Below are 19,426 nucleotides of genomic sequence, written 5' to 3' on the forward strand. Positions count from 1 at the left end.
AGGGCCAACCCAGTCATTTTAACGTTAATCACGCCCTCCCCACTTGAATGCAGATTTAAATGCTAAATTCGAGCCTCCCTGGTGGCGCAAGGGATTAAGATGCAACCTAGGAAGCACTCCGCAGCCTCTGCAGCAGGAGTTCAATCCCCGGCCAGGGAGCAGCCCACATGGCACAGCAGACCTCTCCTGTCTCTCCCGCTGCTCCCCTCAGCAGTGTATTTCAGTCTGCCTGTTCTGTTCCCCACTCTGTCTCTGGTGAATCCTCTCACCCCTACACCTCAGGCCTGTACCCCAGTTCTTGTATGCATAAAAATAAATAAATCTTTAAAAAAAAATGCTAAATTCTCCAACCCCGGCTTAGAATAGTTGATCAGTGTGTGTTTGTTGACTGCAGAAACGGTTGTTGATGCAAAGGCTGTGCTTGTCAAAAAGCCGGGGCGCGGGGCGCGGGGCCCCGGCGCAGGCCTCAGCGGGGGCGCCCGAAGCCCACCGCGCGGGGAGGGGGCGGGGCGGGGCCGCCCCCGGAACCCGAGCGCCGCGGCGGAGGCGGTTTCCGGTCGCGGCGGACACTTCCCGCGGGGGGACCGTCCCGTGGCACCGGGGCGCGGGCGGGGCGGACGCGGCCGGCGCGGCGGCCATGGACGACCACGGGCTGGACGAGTTCCGCCGGCGCTGGCAGGAGGAGCTGGCGCAGGCCCAGGCGCTGAGGAAGCGGCGGCGGCCCGAGGCGGCCGAGCGGCGGCCGCGGCGGCCGGAGCTGGGGCCTGGGCGCGGCGAGCAGGCCTCGGGGTACCTGGCCTTGGCCCAGGGGCTCCTGGAGGGCGCGGGGCGGCCCCCGGCGGCGCGGGCCGCGAGGCAGGACGCGGCGAGCCGGTCCCGCTCCCCTCCGGCCCGCGAGGGCGCCGGGGGCGGCGAACAGCTCGTGGACCAGCTCATCCGCGACCTGGTGAGTGTCCGTCGCCGCCGCTAAGGCCCGGGCCGGCCCCCGCCCCGGGCCCCCGCCTCTCCCCGGTGCCCCTCGGACAGTGACCGCCTCTCCCCGGTGCCCCTCGGTGCCAGTGCTGGGAGAAGAATGGGTCGAGCGCCGCACACCTGCGTTTGTGCTTGCATGGGGGGTCTCTGGAAGCAGAGGTCCTCTCCAGGGCTACTCGCGCCCCCACACCCCCCTCCTCCGGCCCCCCCAAGTTGGCAGTCTGCAGGCATATTTGGGTAGCCCAACTCGGGAAGGTGCTGTGGGCACTTAGCTGATAGTGGCCGGGGATGCTCATGAACATGCAAGACAGCACCCGCAAAAAATGATCTGACCCATCAATATGAGCTTGAGAAATCCAACTCTCAGGGATTCCTGAACTTTCAACAAGGGGTGCCTTTGGAGAGGAGAAGCAGGCCGCGGTTAGGAAGCACTTTTACAGTAACTTATCTGTGCATTCAGTTGTTGTTTTATAGGACAGCCCCGATATTGAACCCCACCCTCAGGTCCCAGCCACCTTCCCTTTGGTGGTGATGGGATTTGGAGCTCCCAGTGTCTTTGGCTTTGGCCTGGGGTGGGGGTGGAGTCCACAAAGCCTGTATGGAATTAGCTTTAGGACATCCTTTCCCCCTAACAGTTGTATTCAGTGCATGCCTTTACAAAATTAGAAGGAAGACGACTCCTTTGGGCACTTTGATTAGTGTGGCAGTTCTTATTAATGTGGGGCCTGGGACCCTTCCAGAATTTAGAGGAAGACGAGGGACCCTTGTTCTCCGTGGCCCACTTCATTATCAAGATCACCTGAAACACATTTATGCTATGGGGAGACAGCAGGTTTCGATAGTTAGGTTTAACTTAGTCTCAAAGGTGACTTCTACCACTTCCCAGTTAGGAGTAATTCTGTAACTGGCAAATTGTTTTGAAAAACAGTGTATAGTTATATCAGATAGGCTTAATAGCTGTTTGAGTCCTCACTAAGTGTCTGATCCTGTGTCCTGCCTTATTTCTAAGGTTAGATATGTAACCTTTTACTTTGTATACGTGTGTCAGAAACATTCTCATTTAATAACAGTTCTTATACATATGAAAATTCAGCCTGGCATCATGCCTACTTCCAAAAAAAGTGGGTCATTACTAAAAAGTGTTAGAGGTATGTTAAAAAAAATCTGTGCCTTGCGAAGGTAGCTTAGTGATTGATAAATTGCTCAGGCCAGCTTAGACCTATGAGGAAGTTATTCCATAGAAGTAGGTTTGCGGGGGAGGGTATAGAGGGAAACAAGAAAGCGGATTATGAGGACAAAGGCACATTTGGGTGCTCACAGCTGAAATCTCACTGACTGGCAGTGTCTTGAGACCCCATAACCATCCTAAATGTCCTCTTATAAATGGAAACTCAGTTTTGTTATTTCCCCAGGGAGGACCACTTGCTAAGTTCTGAAATATGAATTAAAATACGAATTTTGGCCCCTTTTTAGAGTCAGTCCCTAGAGGAGGGACCCAGAAATCCAGATGTTGGAGCAGTCAAGTTCTCTCCTGTTCAATTTTCTTGGCCTGAAGTCCTGATTCTCAAGGCTTTCTGGCCCTAACACACATGGGGAGTAGGTGTTGACAGCAAAAGCAGGCGAGCCCTAAGTGAACTGTTCTAGAAATGGGGGGGGGGGGGAACCAGTTTACTAGAGGATCCAAGGGCCACATCATAATCTAAGTTTCATATGTACTTAGAAAAAACCTGCCCACTGTCTCCACCCCCTTCAGAATCACATTAGGTACTGCTAGGCTTTGTAGTACCTAATCACATTAGGTACTACTAGCAGCAGCATCTAACCTGTGGGTTTTTTGTGTTTTTTTTTTTCTTTTTGTAATTATCAGTTAATACTGCTATAAATGTACTAATTCATGGTGTGTTTGCTTCCTATTTCCTTGGTAGCCATTATCTTCAGTTCTCTCAGCTCTTTCCGGTGGCCACTGTGAGCCTCATTTGGCACATGACATTAGGAAAGTACATCGTTAGGGGGAGTACATCCACCCAGAATCTTTAGTCTCAGAAGCACTGGTAACCTTTATAGAAAGGGCTTGGATCCCCTCATCAGTGGATGTAAGCCTCAAAGGCCCCAGAGATCTAGTAGGTAATGCAAATGAGTGAAGTAGACTAGATGATGCCCATTCAGCCCTGTTCCCCAGGTTTATTAGGTGTAAGTATCATTTCCAAATTCCAGCCATACTTTTGTAATGATTTATTTCATAACGGCTACCATTCTTCTGGTCACATTAAATATTATACATGACTGTAGAAACTGTCTCCATGATCTCTCTAAGGAAAATACTTAACTTTTTCTTGAAACACAGGCCTCCTCTTGGTCTTGTTTTCTCACTTTTAAAGTCCCCCCCCCCCCACTCTTTCTACTGAAGTGTACAAATCACAAACGTGCAGCTTGGTAAACCTTCAAGAGTATATGCATCCACATGTATGCGGCATCCAGATTAGAGCAGCATTACCATTTTGTCAGACCCCCACATGTTCTCTTCCATGCATGGGTAGCCACTGGACTTCTAGTGCCTTCTTTTTGCCTATTTTTGAACTATATGGGTAGAACCTTAGAACACGTAGTTTTGTGTCTGGGTTCTTGTATATTGCATGGCAAATTTATTCCTATGAATATGCCATATTTTTTTCATTCTGAAGGGGGAGTGTTCTTGATAACCTGCTTATTCATAGACATTTTGGGGCTCCCAGGAATAGCGCTGCTGTGGAAGTTTTATCTCTGTTGGAACAGGTGCATACATTTTTCTTGGGTATTTGCCTAGGTGTGGAGTTGCTTGGTCATAAGATGTGTGTTTGCTCCCTCTTAGTAGATACTGACAAGCAGTTTTCCAAAGTGGTTATACTGTGGTGGTGTTTTGTGTTTTTTTTCCCCACTTTCAGTAGTTGCTAGAGTATATGGCATACTCTAGCAGTCTCTTTCACTTCAGAGTCTTCGACATCATCGCCAGAATGAGAACAGCTAGGAAGTTAGCGGTCAAGAGTTAAGTTGCCTTTGGATGGGTAGGTGCACAGCACTGCCTCAGTGCTGGACCTTTACAGGACAGGCACACAGCTGAAAGGAAAACTTAATGATTCCTTGAGCCGCCTCTGAAGCTTTTAATAATAATACTTAGAAGTCATCTGTTTTTAGGTGGTGAATTGTGAACACCTAAATTGTCTTCATATGGCATTGAACTCGTGAAAGAAATGATACACCCCTGGACAATTTCAGAAGCAATAGGTACTTTCTATTGTCTTCCATTTTCTTCTTTCCATAAACTCAGGGTTCTCAGTGTAGTGGGGCCCCCTGAGTATAATTGCAAATATGCTGCTTTCTCCACTGTGGTGGTTGTGGTATCCAGTTGCTTGGGCCTATTTTTATTTAGGTAATATATCTGCTCTATGGATTGCAACTCAAGCTGGCTTTAAAAATGGAAGCCAGCTTCTTGATTTATGTAACTGAAGATTCCAGGCAGTGGTGCTTGTCTGGGTGCGTAACTGAAAATCTCATCTTTGGTTCTGCTTTTCTTTTCTTGGCTTATTTACAAGCAGGTGCTCTCCTTTTTGGGATAAAATGGCTCCCTAGCAACTTAGCAACCCAGGGAAAAGAGGGCCTCTGTTTTGTGCAGCAGAAGTCATGAGCTTTGTTTCCATTTGTCAGGACTACGTTGTGTATCCATCATTTTGCCAATGACTAATTTGAATTTACAAGACTTTTTTATCTGCTGCACTTGAAGATAAAGGTGGGGGTCAGCCCCACCTAAGTCACCGTGACCAAGAATGGGAGTAAGATGGTTTCAGGAAAGAAAAGGGAATGGATGTTGGGTAGGAAACAACAGAAACGGATGGCAACTTTAGCTGGATTAGTGTTTGAAATGACACTGTGGGAATGTATATGCTTTCTAATCCAACATAGCATTAAATGATCAGCTAGTAGATCAGAAATAACATGGACATCAGCTATAAACAGCATAGGTGCAGTTCCTCTTCTCAGAAGCCTGTAGCTTTGCTTCTTTTTTTTTTTTTTTTTTTGGTGGGACCCTCGCCTGGTGGCCAGGGATTGAACTGGCGATGCAGAGGCTGCGGGCAGCCTTGCAACCCAGCGCTCAACCACCGCGCCACCAGGGGAGACCCAGCTTTGCTGCTTTTAACTGAGTAGCATTAATGGACGCTGCCTTAACTTGTCAACTGTGGATGATGCTAGTACCTTTTGTAAAGAAGCAATGACACATAAAGCATGGACTATTCCTAGTACCAAACCTCTTGTACAATAAGCAGCCAGTGATTTTAAGCTGGTGCTGTTATTATCATTCGTGTTGCAGAAGACTTCATTATACCCTTTCACTTCCTCTTTGCTGAGACTAGTCACTGAAAAGCTCCTCAACTCCCCACTTGCATAGGATCTGTTGTCTTACTCTTTCTTGTATCTTCCCCTGTGGTACTCAGTACACTAGGGGCCCCATACATTTGTTGATGAAACAACATGGGCAGAATGACAGCTTCCAGAGGCAATGATGGAGATACTCTCTGGTTTTTAGGACCTGTGACCATTCAAAGCATTCTTCAAATTAAGATCTGGATTTTCAGGTCTCATAAAAGTTTTAATACCGCTGTCCAAAACTTATTTTTCACTATGCCAGTATTTGTCATAGCCTGTCTGTGTTGTCAACAAAATCAATTTGATGACATAAGTCCTGTATTTTTAAGTTAGAAACTAGCTAGAAAATTGCTAATATGAACTAAAGCGAATTGAATCAAATGTGAACTCTTGGTTTGGCTTAGCTAGAGTGACCTTCCTTCCTCTTTGATGTCCATTGCCTGCCATTTAGGGCTCAATTTGAATTCTGTCTCCTATGTCCCTGCAGCCCAAAGTTCTCTTCTTTCTCCTTTTTCCCCAACTAAAAAGTTCTTATTGTCAGTGCCATTCATGTTTTCCTGTCATGAGTTAGCATGTCTCTCCTTGTGCACATTTTTAAATGGTCCCTGAGTATATATACCAGAACAACTTTGGTTGTCACTTTGTGGAAGGTTCTGCTGCTTGAAGCAGTTTGGGCTTCATACATTCCACAAATATGCATTAAGCAGCTTCTTGGTATGAGGCACTGTTTTGAACACTGAGGGTATAGCAGTGAATGAAACAGAAAAAAAGCCGTGCTCTAGAGCTTACATTCTGGAGAAGATGGAGATGGATGAGCAAATAATTGTCAGGTTCTAAATGCTCTGGAGAAAATACAGCGCCTCGCTTGTGTTGGAGGGCTGTAATTTTAAATAGTGTTATCCATGAAGGACTTCCTGGAAGGTCACATTTCATGCAAGGAGGTAGAGATCTCTGGGATGGGTTCTAGGCAGAGAACAGCAAGTGGGAAGTGGCCAGGGCTGGGCAGTCTCCAGGGTCTGTGTGACCTCTGTGTTCACACAGGGCCCCAGGTCAGATGCATCCTGTGCTTGATTTAATGATTTGTTGTGCCGTCTTGAATTCTCAATCATTTTTGAACAAGGGCCCCACATTTTTGTTTCACTCTGAGCTTCACTAATTATATAGCTGATCCTGATGTTAGGAATGTGCTAGGAGTGTTTGAGATCGATGTACCCTTCCAACAAACACATCATATGCACTGGCCCAAGCTTCTGACATGGGAGTGCCTCCTCTCCCCGACTTCTCTCCTTTCTGGTAGCTAAAGCTTGCATTTCAGTTTAGACTAAAAGGAGGTTTTGAAAGCAGTGGTCCAGCTTTTTCTGCCTCACACTGACTCCCTTCACTGCTGCACCCATCTCCGGGATTCCTCCCAGCACGTTCCCTCCTTGCCAGGAGAATCAGACCAGTAGGTGGTGTGTAGGGTGGTTCTTGAAGTTGGAAAACCCATAAAGAAGTGATAAATCCTGTGGACATTTACTGAGCATCTACTGTGAAAGCTACTGTGCTGGTCAGGTTCCCTAGGGTTACAGTTCAGTGATACTTATGCGTGCAGTCAACAATTTGTTGAATACTTTTGCTCTTTTTCATAGGTGGGGCAGGGGGTTGGGTTAAATATTAAGTGAGAAAGTGGTTTTTTGTGAACTGCTTGGGAGCTTCACTACTCTGTGTAGTCTTGTTTCTTTGAAGAAATGATTTTCAGGTTTTAAATTGCTGACTTTCTAATGAACTTTGGAATACCTTAGGGACGATTTGTATTGTCTTTTGTAGTTCCTGTTTTCATTCCATTTTATGTGATGACTTTATTGCTGTGAAATACTGTAGTTCTTTCAGTGTAGACATCATTTCTTACACATTTGCTAACAGCCCCTCACCTCCCCCCAGCACCTGATGTGGCCCCAAACTCAGAGTGTTTTGAACATAAACCACCTTATTTTTAAAATGTATTGCTTTTCTGTGGCTGTGAAAATATCACATGCTTGTTGTAAAAATATTTAGGAGATAGGGGAGAGTAGACAGAAGAAAACAAAACCCCGTTAGGTTGTTGCTCACCAGAGGCTACTCTGTCAACATTTTGGTATGCCTGTGATTTCTCTTCCTTTGTACAAATAACAACATGTATTTGAAGACCGAGTTGGGTCTGCGCATGAATCCCTGCTTATCCTTCCAGTGGTTTGAGCTTTCCTCCCTCACTCCCATCAACCAATTTTTTTCCCCCTCAAGATGCAGGTGAAATAGGAGCTCATCCCTTCCTTCTGTTGCGATGGGTAGGTCTGTGCTCCTCTGCTTTTGCAGTATGCAGAAAACTGAGATAAATTCCTGTAGAAAACAGTCTCCTTTCAATAACAGATTTAGCAGAAGTGTTATTACAAATCTGTTGTTTGAACGTGAGGTGCTTTCCTCAGTTAGAGAGATCTTGCAGTTTGTTTGCCCTGGAGATGTACTTTGGGAACAAGCCTTGAGTCAGATTTTTCACTTTTCACTGATTTGGCTTTTAGTAATTCTCCCTTCTTCTACTAAACAAGAGAAGGCAGATTAAATTTCTCACAGTAAGGCACAAAACCAATCCATTTACAGAATTAGTCTTACATTAGCACATAGGAGTACAAATCAGCTCCCTGGGGATGGATCTATTTGCAGTTTCTCTGAACATTTTTGGAGTAAGTCCAGTAGACTTTGGGAAAATCTAGTGTTCACTTTGAATTAACAAAGTAACATGATCCTTTTCTTTTGCTTGATTGGGAAAGGATTGATTTTTTTTTTTATCTGCTTACGATTTAGAGTTGTGGTTCTCAATTTGTAGTGTGTGTGAGGATCCCCGATGAAGAGATGCTTGAGCCCCACCCACCTTCCATTTGAAATTGGGGCAGTAAGTTGGAGGGAAACCTTGGTGGTGGTTTTCCTTCCTTTAGACTCCACAGATGATTTGGATATGTGATGTGGGCCCTGAGGTGCCAGTCGTGGTAGAGACTCAATCTCGGAGCCTTAAAAGAATTAAAAGCCTGGGGCCTCCCCGGTGGCGCAGTGGTTGAGCGCTGGGTTGCGAAGCTGCCCGTGGCCTCTGCGGCACTGGTTCGATCCCCGGCTGCTCCCCGGCCACCCGGTGAGGGTCCCACATGGCGCGCAGACCTCTCCTGCCGCCCGCTGCTCCCCTCAGCAGTGTACTTCGGTCCTCCTGCCTGCTCTGCTCCCCGCTCTGGCTCTGGTGAATTCTCTCGCCCTCCTGCGCTTCTGACTGTGCCCAGTGCATGTATAAACAAAACAAACAATAAAATAAAAAAAAACAAAACATGCCTCTATACAATTAAAAAAAAAAGAATTAAAAGCCTGTTTGTATGTTATCAAGAACTTTTCCCTTCAATTTGAAGGTGTGTTAGTACTTTGAATTTAGTTTGTTTTCTGTGGCGCCGTTGGCCTGTGTCACATTGCCTGGGGTTATGAAATTCCTACAAACATTTCCTCTCGGCATTATAGTCATGCAGGTATTTTTATAGTGTGACCAAGTTCCCTATTTTAATATTTCCAATATCTTTAATCTCTTTTCTTTCCTTTTGTCATATCTTTGTTTCTGAAGTGCCAGTTTTTCTACTTTAATGGTTTTAAGTGAGTATAGGTAAAGAATTGTCTGTACTATAAAGTAGCCTGCAGCTCTTAGATTGCAGGGTATTTCTCTGCACTTTAGTAGGAAGTAGTATTTTTTTAAAGCAAACTATTTTTTTCTTATTGAAGGAATTTATTTTATATTAATTTTTAAAATTTTTTAAATCATTGTTCATTTTTTTTTAAGATTTATTTATTTATACAAGCACTGGGTACATTCAGAAGCGCGGGAGGGTGAGAGAATTCACCAGAGCCAGAGCAGGGAGCAGAACAGGCAGACTGATGAAGCACACTGCTGAGGGGAGCAGCGCTCACAACAGGAGAGGTCTGCGCGCCATGTGGGACCCTTGCTGGTGGCCGGGGATCGAACCGGCGTTGCAGAGGCTGCGGGCAGCTTCGCAGCCCAGCGCTCAATCGCTGCGCCAACAGGGGAGGCCCACACTGTTCATTTTTAAACCCCCTCTCATCATTTGTCGGTGTGGCTCCCGATACCTCAATGAACCGTTTGCACTATGGTGCCTGCATCCCTTTCATCCACTGTGCACTAGAGTAAATCTTGATGATTCTTTATGAAAGTTCTTTCAGAAAAGACCTTCACTGTTTAGACTCCTGAGCATTAGCATGCATCATGCCATCCCTATTCTCTGGCACAGCTGATATCATACCTTGTAGTATGCAAGGGGACACCGCTTTCCATGGAAACACAGCTGGTAGAGGAGTCACACGGAATGTAGACCGAAACAACGTGGCTTAGTTGAAGGAGAGAATAGGTGGCTGGCTTGTCCCTTGGGAAAAGAAAGAGCATTATTAGCATTTATCGCATGCCCAGCCCTGGTACTTGTGCCAAGCCCTCCCCAGGGGTTGTTTTATCCTTAATACCATGCCTATTCACAGGGTAGTTATGTCTCTTTTACAGATGAGGAACCTGAGACTGGCGCATCGAACCTGGTTGCATGGCTAGTCGGGCAGCAGAACCGGGATGATCAGGTTGAGTCTTTGCTCTAACACCGCCCTCTGCTGTGTCCCAGAGGTCCTGGTGGCTGGGGTCAGGAGGACAGTGGCAGGGTTCTGTGCTGGTGAAAGTGGGGCATTTTTTGCCACCGGAAGTGTGACTTTTCTGCAGTAGAAGAACTAAAAACAAAGGCGATTCTTCATGTGTCAGTAGACACCAGCTTATTGTGAGCCCTGAAGGGACTGATGGAAGGAAACAGTGCCTGGCTCATCTCAGAGGTGGAGAAGCTAAGTGGGAGTTAACATCTCCTGAGTACAGACTTTCCTGGCTCTCATTTGGCTTATCTGAGGACAAGGAACATTTGTCTCTTTGCCTAGAAGGTGAAGTGGGCTCCTCCGCCTCACTGTATAGTCAAGTGACTACAGAGAAAGTAGGAAGGCCAGGGTGGCAAACAATAGTTGGTTTTCTCTGTGACTCTCCTTGCCTGGCAGGGCCCTTCTGGGATGGGGTGAGGAGTCTCACGTTCTCTCCAGGCTGAGAGAGAAAGCGATGCCTCTTTTGATGAGTGTAGCCATTTACTTGTAGGAGGGCAGCTAGCCTGGTGTTAGACCAAACGACTTGCCATTATTTTTTCAGGCCAGCTTCCCTTTGCCTTCCAATTACACTTGCAGATTTTTTTCCCTGTTTTTTTTTCTGTATGACCAACATTTCTTTCCTGATAAAACATTCTGTTCCTTCTTTGCCCACAGAGCACTGTCAGCTCTTACTCCACTTTCCTCTGGAGACCCTTTTTGGTCCTCATACTTAGCCTTGAACTGTGTTTGCAGTTGAATACATTTCCTTCTTGTGCCCTGGATTATCTTTTGGTTCTGAGAATCCTACATGAATGGAAACATGATTCCATAAAAACGTTTACCCTGAGTCTTGGTGGGGCTTAAGTCAGTGCTCACTTTCTCTTAAAACTCTGCGGCTATTTGCAGTTTTGAGATGGCAGCCTTGCAATGTCCGGCATAATTTGAGTCACGAGTAAACAGTTTGCTTGCAGCCGATAAGTCACCGATGTCAGCCAAAGCTTATTCAAAATGAATTTTATGAGGCGAGTTTCTGTTGGGACAGAGGCCACTGCATCCCCTAGTGTGGTGGGAGCACACGCCAGAGCGAGCTTTGCCAGGTGAACGTGGCCTTTTTTCTGTTTCACACTCATATTTCTTTGTGCTCCCAGGATCGTCATGACAGCCTTATCTCTCACATAAAGCCTGTTACCTCATCCCTAATTGCTTATCCAAAGGCAGGCAAGCTCTAGTTTCTCCACATTAATAAATGACACCGAAGAAGAACTGCTTTGTTTGCGTTGGCTCGCTCAGGTTAACGGTGTAAGTCCCTGAGTGCATTAGGATGCCTGTGCCCCTCCAGCGACCAGAGGGAGAGGTGTTCACCTCCTCAAGAGCAGCATTTCATTTATTTACTTTTGCTTGTGTTCTTAGCCCTCTTCTCCCGATGAAAGCCCTATAGAAACTTTCAGTCAGTGTGTCTGGCTAAAGCGACTCACTTCCCTTCAAATTGGGTGATAGAAACTGTTGTCCATAGTATCCCCTGATTTCAGGGGCTTGCTTGACCACCGCTCTCCTCCCTCTTCCCTTGGAAGCCAAAAGTCTTTGTGCTGATGTCTGTGGCATACCCTGTATTGTCAAATGGCACCCCTGCTTCTCTTTTTTGAAGCCTTATGAGAAGTGTTCCGATGGCTGTAAGTGAAAGTGAGAAGGGTAGCTGGGGGGAGTCAGAACTGAGAGTGACTGTCAGGTTCTGAGTTAGTTCTCTGTTCTGCTCCTCCTGGGAAACAGCATCATCTCTAGTCACCACCTAAGAATATCTCTGGTAATTTAAAGGGCCTGTAAATGGGAACATTTTTGACAACATACATGGCACTGGAGAGGATAATGCAAAGCAAAATAAATCAGGAGGAGAAAGAAGAGTATCAGCTGGAATAGAGAGATGAAACAAAGGGCCAGACAAAACCAAACCAGTAACACATCCTTGACATTCAATTGCAAAACTGAGGCAGCCGGAAGGGGAGGGTGACTGTCTGGGACTAGGCCCAATGGAGCATAGTAGAGGATTATTGGGGGGGCTCTGGTGGTAGACATGGTATGAAAACAGTAGAGGTTTGAGCCTATATCCCCTAAAACAAATACACTGATGTAAGTAACTTTACCTCAATAAATACAATTGGAGAAAAGAAGACTTTAAAAAGGAAACAGTATTGAAGAATATATCATGATAGATACTTGCTCAGTTTTTTTTTTTTTTTAAAGGCATGTTTTATTTATTTGTTTGTTTGTTTGTTTTGTTTATACAAGCACTGGGTACAGTCAGAAGCGCGGGAGGGTGAGAGAATTCACCAGAGCCAGAGCAGGGAGCAGAGCAGGCAGAAGGACCGAAGTACACTGCTGAGGGGAGCAGCGGGCGGCAGGAGAGGTCTGCGCGCCATGTGGGACCCTCCTCTGGTGGCCGGGGAGCAGCCGGGGATCGAACCGGCGCTGCAGAGGCCGCAGGCAGCTTTGCAACCCAGCGCTCAACCGCTGCGCCACCGGGGAGGCCCCAGGTTTTTTTTTTTTTTTTTTTTTTTTTTAACTTTCTGTAGGAAAATAAAAACCTAGCTTATCCAAATACAAAAAATAATTGAGCCCTTTCATATCTTTTGATTTGTAAGGTTATTTTCTTCTTTATCTTTAGAATGAAATGGATGATGTGCCCTTCTTTGATATCCAGCTGCCTTATGAATTGGCAATCAATATATTTCAGTATCTGGACAGGCGAGAACTTGGAAGGTGTGCACAGGTAAGCTGCCATTAATCGACATCGGAGATTGACCTGCACATGTAATTAGTTTAAGAAGCTCCTGGGTGACTTAGCACAATTAGAAACTCCAAAGAGTGAATACGTTGTATACCAACTTTACTTTAAGGAGAGCAATTTGGAACTTAAAGGGCTGTGTTTCATATCACTGTTTGGTGCTTGTCTTTTGTGGCTGTCTGCTCAGGAGCTCCATTCTCCCTGCAGTCTGAGTTATGGCTGACCTGTGGCAGCGTGTTCAAGGCTGACAACTCTGTGCTCAGCTTTTATTGAGCTGGCCTGAGCTGTTCATGTCCTCACTGCTTTTAATGTAAAGATGCAAGCCCTTGGTTAAATCAAGCCAGTTGTGAGGTTGGAAGCTGTGGGTCAACCTAGGGACGAAAACAATGATGTCATTTTTAGGCATATAGTCCAAATTGCCCTTCATACTAGAAGCCCGCTCTGTAAAGTGCGAGGCATGTGAGAACTGAGACCCAGCCAGGGAGGTGCGGATCTCCATCACCCATCTCATGCTGGCAGGGCGGGGGGGGGGGGGGCATCTGCCCATGGTGGGCATTCTGGGAGGGACTGTCTATGCTGATAGCACAGCAATCAAGGGGAGCTTGATAAGATGCAAAGTGGAATAGGAGATCTGGGTGGGGCCTGCATTTCTAACCAGGTAATACCAGTACAAAACTTTTTGCTGTCATAAATTTTGTCTCTTGTTCATTTTTTTGAATAAGAATATAAAACGCCCTTAGGATGTTTGATGACATCCAGTTTTGTTTTTTGGCGAAGAGTATATAATCTGTGAAAAGTTTATAATTTCTCATGAGTCAAAGATGTGTGTGATTGCTGGTCGTTTGTCTTAACGTGGACAACCATGCTCCTTAGAAGACACCCAGCATGAGATGGGTGACGGAGATCCGCACGTCCCTGGCTGTTGTCCATAACTGCCAAAAAATTTGTGTTTAGTGTTTAACGTGTTCCATCTCAGGGTTCCATAATGTTTACACAAGCATCCATGCCTTCAAGAGAAAGGCTTCCATACGCCGAGTGGCAGGAGAACTGTGCATTAAAAGTCCAAAGTCCTATTGAGAATATAAAGTAAGGGATATTATGGTAGTTTCAGAGTGATGCGACCTGTCCCAAATTCAGACTGTAGAGCTCACTACCTCAAAGAAATCACACAAGATACGGGCGGACTTAGAGAGGTTCTGATTTTGTACTTTATGAAACATTTGTTTAATCAGTTATTTTTCTACTTAAATGTGAGTTTGAGAAGGTTTTTGGTAGTTTCTTCTTTTGGCTCAAAAATTCTTGTTTATCATTCTATTCCAGAAGTTGCTAATGTTCATATTCCCTCTCCCCTGGCAAAAGGAATAAGGGAAGTTTAGTGACCCACAATAGCAGCTCCTCGCCATCCCCCACCATTCGCGTGTGCCCTTGTCCCTTTTCTTCCTCCTTCCCTCTTAACCACAAAGCCCTTAGGATGTTTGATGACATCCAGTTGTTTTTGAAAGTGTTTTACTTTGTCATATTATCTTTTGTATGAATGTGTGATATTTTTATTGTTCTGATTTGTTTTTTCAAATTCCCTCCATTTTGTTGAAAATGATAGCATGTCACCCCCTTTGAAGGAGATTTAGGCTGTTTCCATGGTATATCCTTTGTAAATAAGTTTTCGATATTCTTGATTGCCACAATATAACTTACAAAACATATTTCTGATGAAAAGTGAAACTCTTTAGGGATTGACGGAGGAATTTTTCGAAGACTGACTTTCACTGAAGCACCGAAGTGTAAGTCATGCTCAGTGCCTGTCGGCTGCGTTGAGTAAGAGTACCTACCTTGTCGTCCTCTTTCCCTTGGAAATTGGATTTGTCATATTCTAACTTTACACATTGGCCCTGGTCCCGAGACTTGAAAACAAGGGTGTAGCTAAATGAGTCCAACTCCTGGATTTCAGCCTGATTCTGTTAGCTGAGGCTTGGAACAGGGTCTAATAGCTAGCTGCTTTACACAAAGTCAGCATTGGATGATAAAATCTTCATTCTTGATAGGGAGCTGCTGTTTAAGGAATCATTTCTTTTAACGGTGCTTTTTGCTCTCCTGCTTTGTAGCGGGCCATGTGGCTTTCACATCTGCTGCTGGTTTTCTCATCCAAAGGGTTTTATCAGGGGAAGATAGGATCTAGTGGAAGAAGAGATCCCCCTTTTGGTACAATGGGGCTGCATTTCAGGGTAGATTGGTTATGCTGGTGAGATTATTCTGCAGGTGTGAACATTTTAATTTGCAACACAGTAGTCCAATTGTCCACGAGAGTGCTCCCTTCTTTGACCAGATTTTTTTTTCCTGGTTCAACCTAATTTTTAGAGCGCAAGTATAGGAATAGAACATATTCTTAAACAGATTTGCTAAGGCGGTTCTGATCTGCAAAACCAGGATTTTCTTCATAGAGCTTTTGTATGAAGAGGACAGTGGATGGCCAGCAGTTTGTAGAATTGGCTTTGTTTTCCCAAGCATCAAAATAAGAACCACAAAGGAATAAAAATAAGTATCATTTTCTTTACTTCTAATGATGTTTTCATTTTTGAAACAGGGGAAAAGTCCTTTTGTTGAATGGAATGTCTTGCTGTTTTATACTTTAATTTCAGAGCGGGTTTGTCCTATCTATCTCCCTCTCTCTTTTTCTTTTTTAATCTAGCTGCCTTGGGATTTTAGTGAAATTGGGCCAGTTATTTGGAATTGGCACCATGAACTATACATGTGCCCTTGGAGAAAACCTGTTTACTTAGATCTGTATGCCAAATTGGTAACCAGCTAACAATAAGGAACCCTGCTTGGGGAGGACTTCTGAGATTTAATTATGCCACAAACTGTGCCGGAGAACTGATTCTGCTTTGACTGTCTCCTTTCTGCATCACCTCTTTTTCTGTTTTGTGAGGCTTTATGTTTTCAAAACGTTAAGTCCTACTGTGTTAGTTTGGGATCCTTGTGTACTTCGGGCGCTGACCTCTCCAGCTCCTTGAACTCAGTATTTGTCCTTCAGGGATTGAGTATCTCTGTGGGGTTGCTTTATGCTGAAATGTCTCAAAAACATTGAGGCTTTTAATAACAAGTAGAGTTAGGTGGTGGGCAGTTCATTGAACAGCTTTTCCATTTTGCTGTTTATCATTTTATGTTCATTCTTTTGTCTGTGCCCACAGGATTCCTGGCACTTTAGAGGACATTTTTTATAAATGGATAAGTTACAATTTGAAATTGTCAATTACAAAATTGTGGGGTTTTTATGAGGAGAGTGACTCTGCTGTTATAACATGGATAGTTCTGAGAAGCAATGGTTTATAGTAATGATTCATTCATTTAAAGACCGTTTAAATAACTGTAAATTCACAGGAAGTTGCAAAAAAATAGTGGAGAGTGTGCACCCGCCCCAGCCTTCTCCACTGGTGAGAGCTGCGTAGCTGCCCCACCGTGTCAGGACCAGCCCGCTGCAGACACTGCTGCAGCCACAGAGCTGCTTCAGAGTTCATCAGTTTTGCATCTTCATGTTATTATTTCTATGCAGTTTTTCACAGGCACAGATTTGTGTGGCACACAGTCAACGATATCTCGTGCTGCTCCTCTAGCCTCATCTGTTGTGACCCTTCTCCCCCATTCCTCACCTTGGCAACCACTGATTTGTTCTCCAGCTCTTTAATTTTGTCTTTCTTTTAATTTTCATTTTAAACATGTATTTTAGTTATGTTTATTTCCTAATGTGTAAATGTAGCAATTTTGCTGCATAGGCAACGATGTCACATTTTTTTTTCAAGTCAAAGGTAGAAAAATGTGCATAAAGAAAGCAAAAAGAAAAAGAGCAATGGTACATAAAAACACAAGATTTGTGATAAAATTGTTAAGCAAGAAGTAGGTGTAAGGAAAAAAAAAAACCAAGTTCTGGCACTAAATCCCAGTATATTAGATTATGATATTTCAAGTTTCAAGGAAAATGTGATCTATGATCTCAAATATCTAAATAGGTGAAACCTAAACCTTAGGTTTTATAGCTAAGGGTTTTAATGAAATCTTTAAAAGTCGGGAATAATCTGTTACCAAAGCCAGATTGATTGTAAAGACCCTTAGATGATGGCAGGTTCCCAGAGTCTGAACAGGGGCAAGGGAAAAACAGAGCTGTTCCCCAAGAAAGGATGAGGCGTGAGATGAAACACACCTGGCAACCTCTCAACTGGTATTAGAACTGGGTGGTAGTACTTGGGAGTTCTTCAGACTCTGTTTTATTTTTGTGTGTTTGAAATTTTCCATAACTAAAACTTAAAGCAGAAAACAAGGGATTGAGTAAGAATGTCTGAACCTGCTGAGGGCAGCGCATGTCAGAGGCTGAAATTCGAAAATAAAAGCACTCCAGTTTAAGTGTTCAGTTTGTTTTTTAAGTTGGACCTATTCTTTCATTTCATTCAGTTATCTACAGAGGGCTTGCTATGTGCCACGTAATGTTCTAGATGGCAAGCACAGCAGTGAACACGACATAAAAATACCCTGCCTCTCAGCTTACATTATATGAAACAAACATACTTAAACATAGAGCACAGATAGTGATAACTGCTATGGAGCAGAGGTGGTGATGTTGCACTTTTAAGTGGCCAGGGAAGCCTCCACAGAGGAGGTGACCTTTGAGCAAAGATCTGAAGGAGGGAAGAAGGAAGCTGTGCAGGTCTCTGGCAGAGGTGAATACAGATACAGAAGCCTTGATACTGTGTTTGAGGAACAGCAAGAAGGTCAAAGTGACTAAGTTGTGATGGGCTGTGAACAACACCTTTCCCCTCCCACAAGATGTCCATATCCTACTCTTCAGAACCTGTGAATGTGTTCCCTATTACCGTAATAGGGCCTTTGCAGATGTAAGTTAAGGATCTTAAAATGGGGTGATTATCTTGGATAATCAGGTGGCTTGATGTCATTACAAGATGTCTCGTAAGAGGAAGCAGAAGGTCAGAGAGCAGAGACGATGCCATTTGCCGGCTTTGAAGATGGTGGAAGGGCTCACAAGCCAAAGAATGTAGTTGGGAAAGGTAAGAAAACAGATTCCTTCCCTGAAGCCTCCAGAAGGAATGGGTCTTATCAACCACACCTTGACTTTAGACTTCAGGCCTCCAGAACCATAAGAGAGTAAATGTCTTTAAACCACTAAGTTTGTGATAATTTGTTAGAGCAGCAGTAGGGAACAAATATGGGAGGGGTGTGGTAAGCAGATGGAGAGAAGAAAAGTAGCCAAACTGTGAAAAGCACTTAATCCATTAAAAGAACTTGAACTTTTATTCTGAATGAGATGGGAAGTCATCTGAGTGTTTTGAGCAGAGTGACAGGGTCTGACTTAGATTTTAAAAGGGGTTATTTTGGCTGCTATTGGGTGAATAGACTGTAGGGGAATGAGAATATTGCAGGAGACACCAGAATAACCCAGACAAGAGAATGTGGTGGCGTGGCCAGTAGAAGTGGGCGGAGTCATGATTGCTGCTGGATTGGGTGTGGGGAGATAAAGAAGAGTGAAGAGGGTTTCCTAAGTGTCAAGGTGTTTCGCCTGAGCAACCAGAGGTTGGAGGTGGCCTTTCGTGACAAGGAAGACTGCGTTGAGCAACTTCAAAGGGAAGATCAGTGGTTGGGTATGAGGCTGGAAATGACTTCTGGGTCGAACTCTGGGCTGAAGATACATTTGGGAGCTGTCAGCATGTTCATGGTGACTAAAGCCAGGAAACTGGACAAGATCTACAGGGAAGTAAGGGTACACAGAGGAGGAGGTTCAGCAATTGAGCCGTGGCACACCCCAATTGGAGACCACACCACAATGACTAGAAGCTGAGATGGTGAAGAGCCTGAGACGTGTGAGCTCACAAGGAGACCCAGAAGCGCAGGTTCCATGGAACTGAGGGCTCAAGAGTTTTCAAGGCTGAGAACATGGTTGAAGTGTTAAGTGCTCATGTTAGTCAAGTACAAGGAGGACTGTGAAGTGACCGTTGTATTTAGCACTTGGAGGTTACTGTGATCCGACCAGTGGTGTGGTGGGGGCAAAAGTAAGTGGGTTCATGAACAAAGGGAAGGAAAGGAAATTGAGATGAGTCTGTATATAGCTGTCTATACATGGCATGTCCTCCACAAGTGCTCTTGCTATATGAATTTGTGAGTAGAACAATGACACTTTCTCCCTTGTGAGGGCCTCCCTGGTAACCCTAATCCAGGCAGAGTTAATAAAGCTAATTTTTGAGCCAAGTGCCTTTTTTTTTTTTTTAAATGCTGCAATTCACAGTGGTGCTATAAAGCAAAATGCTGGAGACACTTTTATTAGCAAATTCTTGCAGCTGAGGCTCACTCAGTGGGGCTTAAACTGGTCAGGGCCATTCCAATCCTGGTGTATTAAAGCAGCCCCATTAGGCCTTTGGAAAATTCCGCTTGTAAATGTGCTAGATTTAATGTAACTGAAGAAATCCATACACTTAGATTTCCTTTTGGTGGGACTCTCTTTAAATTTTAGTTGTGAAAATTTAGGTCTTCTTCTTGTTGGTGTTTCCTTCAGGACTGAGCGAGACTCTTAGCATCTGTTATTTTTGCTTTCCTTTAAGTGGGGGGTGGGAGGAC

At 44.7% G+C, this 19,426-nt stretch overlaps 1 protein-coding gene across 1 annotated transcript in view; it reads left to right on the forward strand.

Annotated features, from left to right (window-relative positions):
• Positions 1-637: 637 nt before the first annotated feature.
• FBXW8 (F-box and WD repeat domain containing 8) overlaps positions 638-19,426 on the forward strand; it is a gene marked incomplete at both ends in the record, with an annotated part of 108,205 nt that continues 89,416 nt past the window's right edge. Inside the window, 2 exons of the mRNA XM_084253384.1 lie at positions 638-946; positions 12,692-12,796. Of these exons, the coding sequence (XP_084109510.1) occupies positions 638-946; positions 12,692-12,796 (414 nt within the window). The remainder of the gene's footprint in view (positions 947-12,691; positions 12,797-19,426) is intronic.

This window comes from Talpa europaea (genome assembly GCF_964194135.1).
Source record: "Talpa europaea genome assembly, chromosome: 14".
NCBI classification, from domain to species: Eukaryota; Metazoa; Chordata; class Mammalia; order Eulipotyphla; family Talpidae; genus Talpa; species Talpa europaea.